Here is a 13,920-nt window from a genome sequence, read left to right on the forward strand (position 1 = left end):
CAACGATGGTGTTCAGAGGGGTCAGACAGATTGTAACTGAGTACATGTACTCAAATACTTACTGAAGTGCAGCCTTAATGTACTTCAGTAAGTATTTGAGTACATGTACTCAAATACTTACTGAAGTGCAGCTTTAATGTACTTCAGTAAGTATTTCTGTGCAGTGGCGGTCCTAGCCTGTTTGGCGCCCTGGGCGAACACTCCCTCTGCCCCCCCCCCCCCCCCCCCCCCACACACACACACATATGAAGAGAGAGAGTGCATAGTATGCAAACGGCTACCAAACAGCCATCATAATTCGTCATACAATGAGAACAGGACAAATCAACAACTGACAATGACTCATTAATATTAAAACCTGTAACATAATGTACTGTTTGGAGTTTCGTCTGTTACTGTTGCTGTTTTTACCATTTCTTCTGGGAGCAACTGTAACCCACATTATTTCCTCATTGTCAGTTGTTGATTAGCTTCTCCAGCTCATGAATGGACGCGATGCTGTTTTGATCCTGAGAGACAGTTACTTCTACATCTGCATCATCGCTCTCAGCGCCACTCTCCCAAAACTCTTCGTCAGGCTCAACATGAGCTTCCTCCATGAGGCCGCCTCTCTCTGACTCTCTGTCCAGTTCAACATCCAAACTAGGCAGAGGGTGACGTCACACAATGCACTGGCACAAGATGGCGCTGCACATGCTCTAAAACCAGTAACTTTAAACACTTACTGGTCAAATCCATCACAGACCTGACACAGCACCTGAGCGACGGTCCACAGTTCACTGAAACCTCCTCAGAAATGCTGTCATGAAGACATTCTTAATGAAGGGAAACAGGAGGAAAGGCTGAGGCTGAAAATGACACCAGAACTGGACTGAAGGTCAGAGGAACAGGTGTGATGGAGAGATGGATCCACATCATGGTCAGTGTGTACGAGGAGGTCAGGAGGAGGTCCAGCAGTGAGCGTCTGCAGCCATCTGTGAAGCACGGTGGAGGCTCTGTCATGGTTTCAGGTCAGTCAGTGCTGTTGGAGATCTTAAACTGATGAATTACAGAGTCTGATCCACCACGCAGGAACATCTGGAACCATCTGACTGGCAGCAGCTTCATTTTTCAGCACGCCGATGATCCCAAACACACTCAGAGAGCAGTGAAAGCACACAGGAACACACACACGAGTCATGGAGTCCAGTGTCGAGTGGAGACTGCTTTGTTCCTCCTGAATTGGAGGCCTTGTTTCTTGAAGAGTCAAACACCATCCCGCTCATGCAGCGTTGTAGAGACATGCAGCCAGAGCTGCAAAGCACTGTGGGTGAGCCTCATGCACCCGCGTAGCTTCTACGTCTCTAAGCAGGCCTTAGCCATCACTCGTCATCGCTCGCTGTGTTATCAGTTAAATACAGGGACCAAACAGTGCTTCAGGCTGCAAACATGCTTATCTGCTGGGAAGCTTTAACATGGGAGTCTACGGGGACGGGCTCGCTGCTTCCCCTACTGGACGTCAGAGGAACTGCATGTTTTGTGCTTCAGTGTGTTTCCGTCACCACGAGTGTGTGAACAGGTCCTCACAGCATCACACACACACTCCTGCCTTCCTTCCTTATGAGGCCCACTGTCATAATGACTTCAACCACAGACTGACCCGAGCCTCAGCTTGAACACACCGCGAGTCCGAACCCCCCGCCCCGCCCCGCCCCGCCCCCTAAAGCTGCCACCTGCCCACGTGACTGCACACTGTAAAAAGTAAGTGTCGGTGAAAACGTTGAGAAGTGTTACGGTTCCGTTTCGGAATAACTCGGTGCTGTTGGTTCGTCTGCCTGTGACTAAGCAGCAGACATGCGCGCTGTCACATAAATAAACCCACGTATAAATAAAGGCACGTGACACCCCGTGTGCGCGTGCTCTGGGTGAACCCACACTTTTTCCAGCGCGCTCTGATTCCTTGAAGCCTGACTCGTTTCTGCGCACACGCCAGTTTCGCTTCCGCGTACTTCCCCGCCTCTTGTTGCCGTGAAAGCTACCAGGAAACACACTCGGAGCCGGATCACAGCACACTGACAGCGGCGAACCTGCCGGGGACATGGCAGCCTCTGTGTGCGCCTTCATCCTGGCGCTTTACGCACTGTGCGGCTCCGCAGGTAAGCACACCTTTACTTTGAGGGCAGGTGAGGAGGGGGCGGTCTGACGGAGGGAAAGGCAGCGCAGAGCGTCTGGAGCTCAAAAAAAAAGCTCAGCTAGTGACGAGTGTTTAAACTAAAGCTGTGAGCTGAAACCCAGAGCACAGTCTGCTGTTTACTCAGTCAGACAGGCGAACTTTGACCCCAGCACAAGAGACAGCAGTGTGTTTTAGTGTCAGCGAACAGCGCTCATGTCTTTGTGTTTGTGTCTGTGCTCAGCCGGCTCAGGAGGGCTCAGCGCACCCACCCACGTCAGACTGACGTCCTACAACATGGACCTGGTGCTCAGGTGGGATCCACCTGAAGGGACGGCCGATGTTCTGACCTACACGGCCGAGTACAGGTGAGTCACCGGCGGGTGTGACAGCTTCAGGTGATCACAGTTTAGTGTCAGAGAACTGAGTCACTTTCAGTTTGAATGTTTACCTTCAGGAGGGCGAGTGCGATCATCACACTGTGAGCTAGAAGACGAAACTTAATCTTTGGGTCTTACTCGTCGCTGTCAGTGGAAAATCAAAGATTCCAGAGCAGCTGGGCTCAGAAATGGACGTTATTCTTCCTCCGAAGAGTCCGATCACCTCAGTGTTTGGGAGCAGGTCACACTTCGCTTTGTCATATTTTTAGTTGCTCTCTGAATCAGGGATGCCAAACATGAGGCCTGGGGACCAGCACCGGCCCACCAGAGGCTCCATTCTGGACAGTTCATAAAGTATTATGAAGAAGTTTTACCTGCAGGACACTGGCTTGGAAATACGTGGAAAGTTAAAATATTCCTAGATCTTTATAAACTACTGACATCATACAGAATGAGTGCACGTTTGCTCACTCCTGCCAAAATAAAAAATGAAAGGCTGCAGCAATAAAACATCCGCTGATGCTTTCTCCTATGAAACCCTTCGGTTCAGCGATGCTGCAGAGCTTCAGGTCCTGCTGTGATTTGTCCCAAGTAAGGAGCGAGCCTTTTCCCAGGGTCTGCATGGACTGAAGGAACAGTGACTGCAATAAAGCCTGTGAGCGCAGGATGTACTCTGTTCAGGCCACATAGAGGAAGTTGGATAAACTGTCAGTAAGATAATCCATGCAGAATGTGAACTAATGAAATCCGATGTGGCAGATCCACAGACCGCCCCTGAGAAGACCCGCCTACCTTGATGTACTCACGCGTGCGAGCAAACCTGACCCCCACGACAAGCCCATTACCGTCAGATTATGAAACGCCACCCTATTCTGCTCTTCCCACCATGTCTGTGTCCGATGGGCTCCTGCAAAAAGCTCATTATCTGCAAACTGATGCGCCGCCATCCCTGCATGAGGAAGCACCTGTACCTCCAGGTGAAGCGCTGATGGTGCCTCGCGATGAGGAGACTGAAACAGCCGTGTCCAAAGAAGAAGTACAAACGCAGTTATGGAATCACAAAGTCACAAAAGTTACTCATCCAAGAGCGGGGGAACGGTGAGTTCCAGCTGTTGTTCTAGGAGAGATCATTCTAAGAAGAACGGATTTCATGAGTCTGTATAAATGTGCCCTCGTGTCCAGCATCAGGAGTTTTTCCTGCAGGCAGTATAAATTTGAACCTGATGTGTTTCTGTAGGAACAAACATTTAAAACTCAGCGCTGAGTAAACCTGGCTAAACCTTCCATCACACCTGGATTTACCTGGATGCAGAGGTGCGGCGGTTATTCTGTAGAACGCCGTGTGCTGATGAACAGTGTGTTTGCAGACTCGTGGATTAGTCGTGTTTTTTCTCTCCTGTTGAGATGTCGAGTAAAACCGTCACAGGAACATCTTCGCTTCTTTGTGGGTGTTGACCTCTGACCTCAGCCCCTCCTCCCTGCGCTGTCAGATCTCGGCTTTATGAGGTCGATCTGATGAAGACGTGCGTTCAGGCAGAAGTCAGGAGGCGGAGTCATGTTCAGATGAACAGATTAAACTGCGGTGCGTTTGTGGAACCGACACAACCACCGTCATGTCCAAACATAATCTCAGCATCTGATTGGTCAGGTCACAGCCTTCCATCTGTGCCCGGCTCAGGGAAGCCGGCGGCGTTCCCGGGTCTTCTTTGCGTGGACGCAGTGATGATCCTGAGCCCATGCAGATGTGTCCATCCAGCTGTGTGCGCTCTGGAAACACCCGGCCTCCTCTTTAGTTGGCAGACGTCGAGGTTTACACTCTTCTCCAGCCTTTTGTTGCAGCTCGTCCAACTTTTCTGAAAAACGATTCAAAAGCGGTGTCAGTGTCAGCACTCGATGTGCTCCCTTTGTGCGTTTTCAGATGATCCTTAATGATTATTTAAAAACAGTATGCACATGCTCTGAAACGGTGAGGACACCGCAGTGACTGCAGACCGGTTTAGTCCTGCTTTGCATATGAATCTGTGATATCTGCACCATCAGTCCTGCTGTTCCACATTTCTGAAAAGCTGCAATCAGATCACTTACAGGAAGAACAGCACCTGCCTTTCTCCTGCTCTCCGGCCCATTGAAGGCATTTTAATATGTGTGGTGTGGTTTGTGAGGACCGTGGTGAAATCGAAGCTGTTATTGTTGCGGTCCAGGTGTTCACACAACAGAAACGTCCTCTTATCTGCAGCGTCTCTGTTCTGGGAAACGCCTCGACTCGACTGACTCGTTAGAAAGCAAACGCACGCTTTTCTGTCCCGATGCACAAACGGTGAACGTGGCGTTCCAGCTTTGATGTAACCAGCACCGCCAGCTCGTGTGAGCGTTAGTTTCTTTGCTTCGTGCCGTCACACGTCCTGCAGGATAAAGTCGTGAGATCTTCTTGAACAGCGGTGGTGTTCCCGAGAGGAGAACATCTGTCTGAAGTCAGACCTGTGACGCCATCGCTGTGTTTCTCTGTTACAGAAGCTTAGCAACTGGATACAACAATGGCTGCACAAACACATCAGCCCTCAAATGTGAGTTCACCTCCTCCTCCATCACCGTGCACGGGAGTTACACGGGCAGAGTGCGGGCGCATCGGGGGCCCGAGAGCTCCAGCTGGGTGGAGAGTAACGTCATTGACATGGACAGACACAGTAAGTGAATCTCGTCATATGTGCGGAGCTCGTTTGTCTCTGATCCAGTAGCGTGACACAGAGAGGAAAACCGACTATTAGCCGATGACGAGCTGATGGGTGTCGTTTATCCCACTGAAACTTTTGCCCGTTTGGCACTCGGGTGGAAATTTTAGCTCTGTGCTAAAAAAACAGCCCATAGTGATTGGAGAGGGGATCTAACCCCTGCAGTTATCTGCATTTGAAACTATGAAATCTGCAGGCACAAAGCAAGACCTTTGCTTCTGGGAGCTTTTGGTATCCTCTCGTTGGCCACTTCTACTGGACAGAGCTGAAGCTTTTCCAGTTGTGCCACATGTGCTCCACAGTGGGAAATGTTGCTCTAACTCCCATCGGCTGCTCAGTTTTGTTCCAAGCTTCCATGTTAGTGGATTTCCAGGCCAAGACTTTCCCCTCCGTCGTCTGGTATTTACAAAGGAAGAGGAGAAAGGCTAATAAAAGCTAAAAAGCCAGCTGACAATTATAAGGCAGCAGATAATAACCCACACAGCTCACAGCTGACTTGTAGATGATTAAGGTTATTTTCCCTCGTGTAATGTCATCATTGATCTAACAGAACAAGTTTTGGGAGGTAAAATGAAAGATTGGTGAATGAGACCATTTGGTGGCTCTCAGAGAAGCTTCCTGAGATCAGGATGGTCCCCTTCAGCTCCGGTTCAGACTGTGGCAGCAGCTGTGTGGGGAGTCTGCAGTTATGCAATGACTGCTTCAGCAGGGGACGTCTGAAGAGCCTCGCTGAGCTGAAGACGATCAGAAATGAAACCGTGAGCGAGCTTTTCAGCGTCTCGCTCCTCAGAGCTCTCGCCGTCGCTGACTTCAGTCCAGTCAGAGTGAAATCCTGGTTTCTGTGTTTCTGTCTGTGTCCTCAGTGAAACTGTCTGCCGTCATGGTGGGAACCTCCCCAGCTCCAAGCACACTGGCATGACAGAGCTGTAGCAGATGGAGTGGACTGTTAGAGAAGCTGCAGCTTTGATTTTGTCCAATAAAAACGTCTCTCCACATCTGTCCCCCTCAGCCTTCATCGGTCCACCTGATGTGACTCTTCATGTCACTGGGACATCTTTGGAAGTCAGCATTAAAGACCCAGTGTTCAAGCATTCAGAACTGAGGGAGACGTACACCTCGGCCACCTATAACATCACCTACTGGAAGAGCAGCTCGAAGGAAGAGGTGGGAACGCCGGTTTGTAGTTTTAGCTTCTAATATTATTAGAAGCTAACATTATGCCAGCTAATATTAGGCTCCAGTGTCCTAAAATCACACTTTCCCTCTGATAAACAGTTTGATTACGTTCTCATATCACACGAGAGTTTGTTCACAAAGCGTCTGGGTGCAACAATGTTAGATGCACAATAAAGTTTCATTAAACCAGCTAAAAGCAGCAGAAACAGCATTGCTAAGGACACTTAAGCATAAGCTCAACAACTCATGGCTGAGCTTCCCTGACTTGCACTGGCCTCCTGTCACAGAGCTTCACAGCCTCTTTCAGATTAAATAAAGGTGGCGGCGTCTCGCCCACCAGTGACAGCTGAGGTAAACAGCGCACTGACAGCCTTCCACAGGCTTGGAGGTGGACGCGGTCCAAACAGTAGCAGGAATACGGCCACAACCGTTATGATGTACAGTCCAAATTTCATGTGTTTGATCTCTCATAGAAGCATGTTTGTCCTACAGCAGCCACCGTAGTTAGAGCTACGCACTTAAAGTGTGAGGGGTAAGAAACTGCTGACAACTAGTGATGATATTTTACACACTGTAACTAGGGATGCAACGATACCAATTTTTACAAACCGATATGATACCGATACTTGGATCGGAGTACTTGCCGATACAGAGTACAAAAACCGATACTTCTACCACACACACACAAATGCAATGAATTGAAAGACAGGTTTTATTTTATTCTCTGCCGATAAAAAATAAAATCTTAATAAAAATGACCACAAAAAAATTTCAAGTGAAAAATAAGCACTTCTGTTAAATCATTGCAGAGTGTCCACATTGTAATTTAACAAAATATCACTGAACTATTGGCACTGTCTCGAGCTTTCAGAATAATAAATAAACACTTCTGTTTGGAATAAAATAAATACAAATTAGGTTTGAGAATGAAATAAACTTTTAAATTGTTGCAGAGTGTCCATATTGTAAACAAACAAACAAAATAATGAAAGTATTTGGCATTGACGAACTCCTCATCTGCCCGTGGATCATCAGTCCACTGTGCCGTTAAACTGAGGACTGACTATCGCGCACACACTGCTTGTCTTTACCTCTTCAGAAAGTTTTGGCACCATTATCTCCCTGATGTATGGGCGGCTGGGAATTTCATATCGCAGCTCGAGTATGCTGAGAAGACGATGCAATCCTATGTTTTCCACGGCCGGCAGTGGCTGGTCATCCAGAGCGATAAAATGAGTCAGAGCCTCTGTTGTTTTAACTGCCCGTGGATTTTCTCTTGACATTTTTCATCGCTTTTCCAAAACCTGAGTTAAAGTTGGCTGTTCCGGTCCACACTGCTGACATTTTGCTTAGCCTAGCTACAGCAGCCTCCAGTTTCTCTTTTTTATCTGGAGCCGCCAGTCTCACTCGCCTAACCCTGTGCCTGTTTAGCGCGAGATGTCCCCCTAGTGGCCAATCTAAAAAACTACAACAGAAATGACATGCCACCCTCTGATTAATGAAATAAGTTTGTATCGGTTCATGGTATCGGTTAACTTTTGCGAGTATGAGTACACACACATTTTACAGTATCGGCCCCGATACCCTGATACCAGTATCGGTATCGGTGCATCCCTAACTGTAACTTTTAAAAATTCAAAGAGTGAAAACAGTGAAATCAGCTGAGCTCCTCTGCTGCCTCCTACAGGTAGAAACAATGAGTGACATGATGCAGGACCGAGTGGTTCTTAGTGACCTGGACCCGCTGAGCGAATACTGCGTCCAGGTCCAAATCATCACCAACATGAACGCCAGACCGGGCGAGTACAGCGACGTCGTCTGTGAGCGCACCGGTGACGGTAGGCACCGCCGTCAGACAGCCGTCACAATCGCTGAAGGTGTCGCTGATGGGCTCACCTGCTGCTGTGTGATTTTCTTACAGTGGATGCAGCTCTGTGGGTGGCGGCCGTGGTGGCGTTTGTGGTCATGGCTGTGGTGGTGGCTCTGGTGGTGACTCTGGTGGTCTACTGGAAACAAATCTCCAAGTTCCTGTGCCCAGAAGTCGTGCTGCCGCCACACTTTAAAGAGGTGTGTGTGTGTGTGTGTGTGTGAATATGTGTGTGAGTGTGTTCTTTAATCTAACACTGACCTTTCTGCCCCGCCCCCTCAGTCTCTGCTGCTGAATGATCCCAACTCCATCTACCCAGTCTCGCTGCCCTCTGAGCACTGCGACCACGTCAGCATCGTAGCAGACCACAGGACTGAGGAGGAGGAGGAAGGAGGGTGCAGCACTCAGCCTGATACCTCACAGGATGGGGGCTAGGAGGAGCAGGAGGGGGTGGGATGCACTTTAAAGACTCTGAGAATCGGCCTCTGACTGTGAGGTTTTAGAGCTGTGAACTCTGCAGCAGTGAAGTGATGAAGACGAGCAAGAACAGGTGAAGCTGGCCCAGGTGAAGCTGGCCCAGGTGTCATGCTGCTCAAACTGAAGTGAGAGCATGGACCCTGAAGCTGTTCCCACTGTCACAGGCTGCTGTTTATACTTTAATAGTTTATTCATGTCAATGTAAATGTTTTGCTTTCTACTGGTTTTTTAATGGTTTTAATGGTCGGAGGTTAACCGAAGCCTCTGCTGCTCCTGCTCGTAGGAACCAGGTGACCCGATGCTGGGCTGTACTGAGACAGTCTGGGTCTTTTACTGCTCTCAGTCTTCGTAGCCCAGTTTAATTACGTGTTCAGTAACTGGATTACAACATAACTACATGTGAAGGTGTAGCCCTGCAGGCTGTGTGTTTGGGTGTAGTAATTAGTGATGGGATTTCCGGCTCTTTTTAGAGAACTGGCTCTTTCGGTTCGGCTCACTAAAAAGACCCGGCTCTTTCGGCTCCGAACCGGCTCTTCAGGTTGTTTTGTTGCTTTAATTAATTTATTATTAACAATAATATAAAATTATGCACAAAAGGAACTACTAATGTAAAAAAAAAAGTGGTTTTATTTATATATGTTTATATATAAATATATGCGGTGGCCCCTAGAGACAAAACACGTACAAACTCCAAAACACATTTCTAGCATGAACTGAACTTCCAAACAGAGCTACTAGATCACTTAAATTACACAATTGAAAGCATGAAAGCATATGTGTATTGTTTGTGTATTTGTACACAGGCACTCATATATACTCAAATAATAACAAAATAAATAAATGTTCATTTACCTGTTACTACCACACACCAAATCCGGTCGTTGGTACTTGCTGGCTTGTGTAGCCTCTAGGTAACAAAAGCTCAACACTACCCCCTAGCATCCTGGAGCACTTCTGTTGTCTTTTGTACGTGTTTTGGAGTTTTTACGTGCTTCGGAGTTTGTACATGTTTTTTACGTGCTTCGGAGTTTTTACGTGCTTCGGAGTTTGTACGTGTTTTTTACGTGTTTTGGAGTTTTTACGTGCTTTGGAGTTTGTACGTGCTTTGTCTGTAGGGGCCACCGTAAATATACTTTTATTTATTCACTCCACATAAAATGTAATAAATAAATCATATAATACAAAAATCAACTATTCACATTTCAACTTTGAACTATTTAAATTTTCAGCTTTTTCCTTTTACAAATTTAAAGCGAAACAACACAAAACACTGCAAACCACAACACAATTAAATATAAATTATAGTATGAAAACAAAAAGAACATGCATATTCTCTGTCATAAGGGCCTGCATGAATAAACTTTCTGAATCCTTTATCATCTGCAACTGAAAATAGTTGTGGATGATTACTATACCTTTCTAATGTGACGTTGTTGTCCCTGGCTCTCTCCCTCCCTCCCGCTCTGTTCCTGTGCTACTGAGTGTAACTACTGCCCCTCCCCCCTCTGCCCAGCGTAAAGCACAAGGCTCACATGCAGAGTGAAGCGGGAAAAAAGTGCGAGAGAGAGAGAGAGAGAGAGAAAGAAAAAGAAAAAAAAAAACACGGCTCGCGATAAGGAGCCGGCTCGCGTCGTTCACGCCAAAGACCCGGCTCTAAGAGCCATTTCGTTCGCGACCGACCCATCACTAGTAGTAATAACTGATGTGGGGATGAGGTTGGCTTGGGTTTGCCACCAGCTGCTGTGAGACCTCGCCGTCCTCTGCTGTTTCCAGCGGGTTCACCTTGGATCTCCATCAGGCAGGATTTGGGCCGTCCAGCAGAACTTATGATGAAGAAGTGTGAACACTGTAAATACTCGGATTTATTTCTAATAAAAGTCTTTGTGACGGATGAAATGCTTCTGATTGTTCTTCGCTACAGAAACACGTGAAACATCGTTTTAAATCAGACTCAAACTTGGCTGCTGGTGTTCCAGATCAAGTGGCGTTGGTCAAACAGATGTGTGGTAGACTTGCTTTTCAGGACTCCATTTGAGTGCTCACAAAGTAAACTGCACGCTTTAGTTGTGAAGCGAAAACGCTGAAATCGCAGTAATAACACGTGCGAGGGGAACGATAACAACGACAAGATTCTCCAGATCGTTTGCTCTGTCCTGTGAACAGCATCGGCATGGTGTCAGTTGTTTGGTGTTTCTGCGATCGTGCGAGAGAACATCACCAGGTAAACTTTTTAAATATTTTATTGTTCAACAGCAACAAGACTGACGGAGTGTGTTTGAGGGAAGCTCACAAATGTCAGGGAGGAAATATTTGATGTTTATTTGCTGGTTTGTCGGTAGCAGCTCCTGAAAAGCAAGTCTACCACACATCTGTTCGAGCAACTGTTGCCAACCAAGTTGATTTTGCCTCTGACAAAGACGACTCCTCAGCCAGGCCTCATTTCAAAGCCCTGTAGCGCCACCCTGAGGCCCCAGTGCTACCTGTACACAGGCAGGGGCTGTTGAGGCCAGCAGGAGGCGCTCCAGTTGAACTTGTTTTCCCATCAGTCACTGCGTGGACGCACACTTCAGCTGCATTTATGAATCATTTGAACCCTCCTTTATTTATTTTGTGCATCTCGATGATGTTTTGTTCTGCTGGGCTGTTCTTTTGGTCCGGCTCTCAGACTAAAGGTCAGCTGTCACATCACATACATGTTTTTTTACAGGCTACTGACAAAAAAACAAACACTTTTAACCACATCCTCGCTGAAAACACAGAAATGCAGAACTTCAGCAAAACAGGAAGTTTCAGGGTTTTACTCAGAACCAGAAAAACTTTACTTTGAGACGTGAGGCAGAGCCTTCAGTTTTCAGGCCCCTCTTCTGTGGAACCAGCTTCCAGTTTGGAGTCAGGAGACAGACACTATCTCTACTTTCAAGATCAGGCTTCAAACTTTCCTCTTTGCCAAAGCATGTAGTTAGGGCTGGACTAGGTGACCCTGAATCCTCCCTTAGTTATGCTGCGATAGACGTAGGCTGCCGGGGATTCCCATGATGCACTGGGTGTTTCTTCTTCACTCTCTTAACCAAAGTCTATTTTAGTTTCATGATCTGTAATGAAATGATCTAAATCATTTATAAAACAAACTGACCTCTACCTTAAAACCTATTTTGTCACATCTAAATTGTAATTGGAACATGAGATGAAAATGCAAAGTTTTCTTTTCTTCACTGTTACTTGTGTTGTTGCAGGATGGGGTTAAAATCATATTTTCCTGGGTATGAGCTCCTGATCCCTCAGCTCCCAGTATGAAGTGGTTTAGTGGTGTTCTTCTCACAGGCATCTGTGTCACCTTCCCTGGAGCTGCTGGTTTAATCTTTTAAACTTGTAGGTCCTGAAACAATCTTTGCTTTCCAGTAAAATTCCTTTTGTGTCTCGTTTGTCCTGAAAAGTTTATCTGGCTGTGTTTCCTACTGACGTTGGAACTGTGACAGTTTCAGTATGGCTGTTGAGGACAGCGTGCATACTAGGTCTGCCACGACTAGTCACGATTAGTCGACTATCAAAATCGTCGACGACTGATTTAATAGTCGACGCGTCGTTTGAAGCTTTGTAAGATCCCAAAAGACGCAGGAATAAGTAGCAGGATTTAAGAGTGTAATAACGGACTGAAACAGAAGATGGCAGCACTGCATGTACAAGGATGCCAGCTGCCGTTAAACCCCGAAGAAGAAGAAGTAGCTGTGTCCGGTATCGTAGCTGTTTTATCGGAGCATTTTTTTTCTTTTTTTGCCGATGCCCGTGATGCCGCCCCGGGCAAACCGCCCGTGTCGCCCGTATCTAAAACCGCTGCTGTTTCTGTGTTCTGTTGCTTCCTGTGTACTCCACTCTGTCATACTGTAGATTTGATTCATTGTTTACAGGTGAAGCTGTCATTAAAATCATTGAATGAGATCAATGAATCAGTGATCAGGATCCAGTGGATGGATACGATTCAGCCTGTGGTTGTGATGTAAATAAAAGTGACGTGAATAAATCTGTGATCTCTGATCAGTTTGTTTAAGGATCACATTTTCATACAGAGGGATTTAACAGACGCTGAAGCTTCAAACATGTCAGCAGGCTGGTGGTTATTATGGGATGGCATCCTCTCCTGCTGGGTGAGCAGAGTCTGTTCATTTTCATTACTGCTTATACAGTCCAGGGTCATGGTGGGGGCGGAGCCTATCACAGGTCTCATAGGGTGAGAGATGGGTACACCTGTACAGGTTTCGATCCATCACAGAGCTCTCTGTAATTATTTAATAAGTGGATATAAAAGCTTGATTAACATTTTTACTGACCGTGCTTTATTTCATGTGCCTGAGTCAGATATTTGAACTTTATACAGTTTTAGGTTGTGTTTTAGTTTCAGCTGCTGAAAAAGAATCTTAGCTTATCTTATGTTATGTTGAAGGAAAACTGAATCTCTCTCCGTAGACTCTAACACCTCAGAGTGATCTATCAGTGAGTCTGCAGATATGAACAAAAGCAGACTCAGAGCCTACCATATCGCCTCTTATCATCGCTTTAATGACGTTTCCATCTGCTATCTCACCTGCTGACACGTCTGAACCTTCACCGACACCCACAGCTGGACTCTGAACATCTGGCTGCCTAAAAAGAAGAAAACCATCCACACAAAGATTAGGAGCTGGAAAGTGATCGGGGTGAGTTTACTGCTCTGTGTGTAGCTGTTCAGTGTTGAATGTTCACGGATGAACCTGCTTCAGTCTCAGGAGGAGAGTGAAGGAGTCGTCCTGCATCAGTATCTGTTCAGTTAGGTCCATATATATATGGACACTGACAAGTTTTGTGTTGTGACCTGTTTACTGAGTCATATTCCAGTTACAGTTATATAATGGACGTGGATATGATGGTTAGACTCTCAGCTTTCGATCGAGGGTAACCACGTTCAGACTGGGTGAAGGGTTTAGGAGTTTCAGCTCCTTAACGTGTGCCACCCTCTTCTTAAGTGGGCCAAAAGTAATTGGACAGTTGACTCAAAGGCTATTTCATGGACAGGTGTGGGGAATTTCTTCATTACATCCTTATCTGTGGCCAAGTCAGTCACCTGACCTTCACCCAACTGAGCATTTCAGTTGTTGGAGACTAAACTTT

The 13,920-nt window shown here is 46.7% G+C and overlaps 1 protein-coding gene across 3 annotated transcripts; it reads left to right on the forward strand.

Annotated features, from left to right (window-relative positions):
* Positions 1-1,849: 1,849 nt before the first annotated feature.
* On the forward strand, positions 1,850-9,299 carry LOC120731072 (interleukin-10 receptor subunit beta-like). 3 transcript variants are annotated; one of them, XM_040027840.1, is made up of 7 exons: positions 1,850-2,135; positions 2,394-2,517; positions 5,041-5,213; positions 6,268-6,422; positions 8,122-8,272; positions 8,356-8,501; positions 8,584-9,299. In XM_040027840.1, the coding sequence occupies exons 1-7, from the start codon at positions 2,078-2,080 to the stop codon at positions 8,734-8,736; spliced, it is 960 nt and encodes a 319-aa protein (XP_039883774.1). In that variant the 5' UTR covers positions 1,850-2,077; the 3' UTR covers positions 8,737-9,299. The 3 variants fall into 3 exon arrangements, with proteins under 3 accessions (XP_039883774.1, XP_039883772.1, XP_039883773.1); XM_040027838.1 differs by lacking the exons at positions 1,850-2,135; positions 2,394-2,517 and adding an exon at positions 2,640-3,627; XM_040027839.1 differs by lacking the exons at positions 1,850-2,135; positions 2,394-2,517 and adding an exon at positions 3,634-4,337.
* Positions 9,300-13,920: the final 4,621 nt, after the last annotated feature.

Source organism: Simochromis diagramma, unplaced genomic scaffold, assembly GCF_900408965.1.
Source record: "Simochromis diagramma unplaced genomic scaffold, fSimDia1.1 OVJJ01000343.1, whole genome shotgun sequence".
NCBI classification, from domain to species: Eukaryota; Metazoa; Chordata; class Actinopteri; order Cichliformes; family Cichlidae; genus Simochromis; species Simochromis diagramma.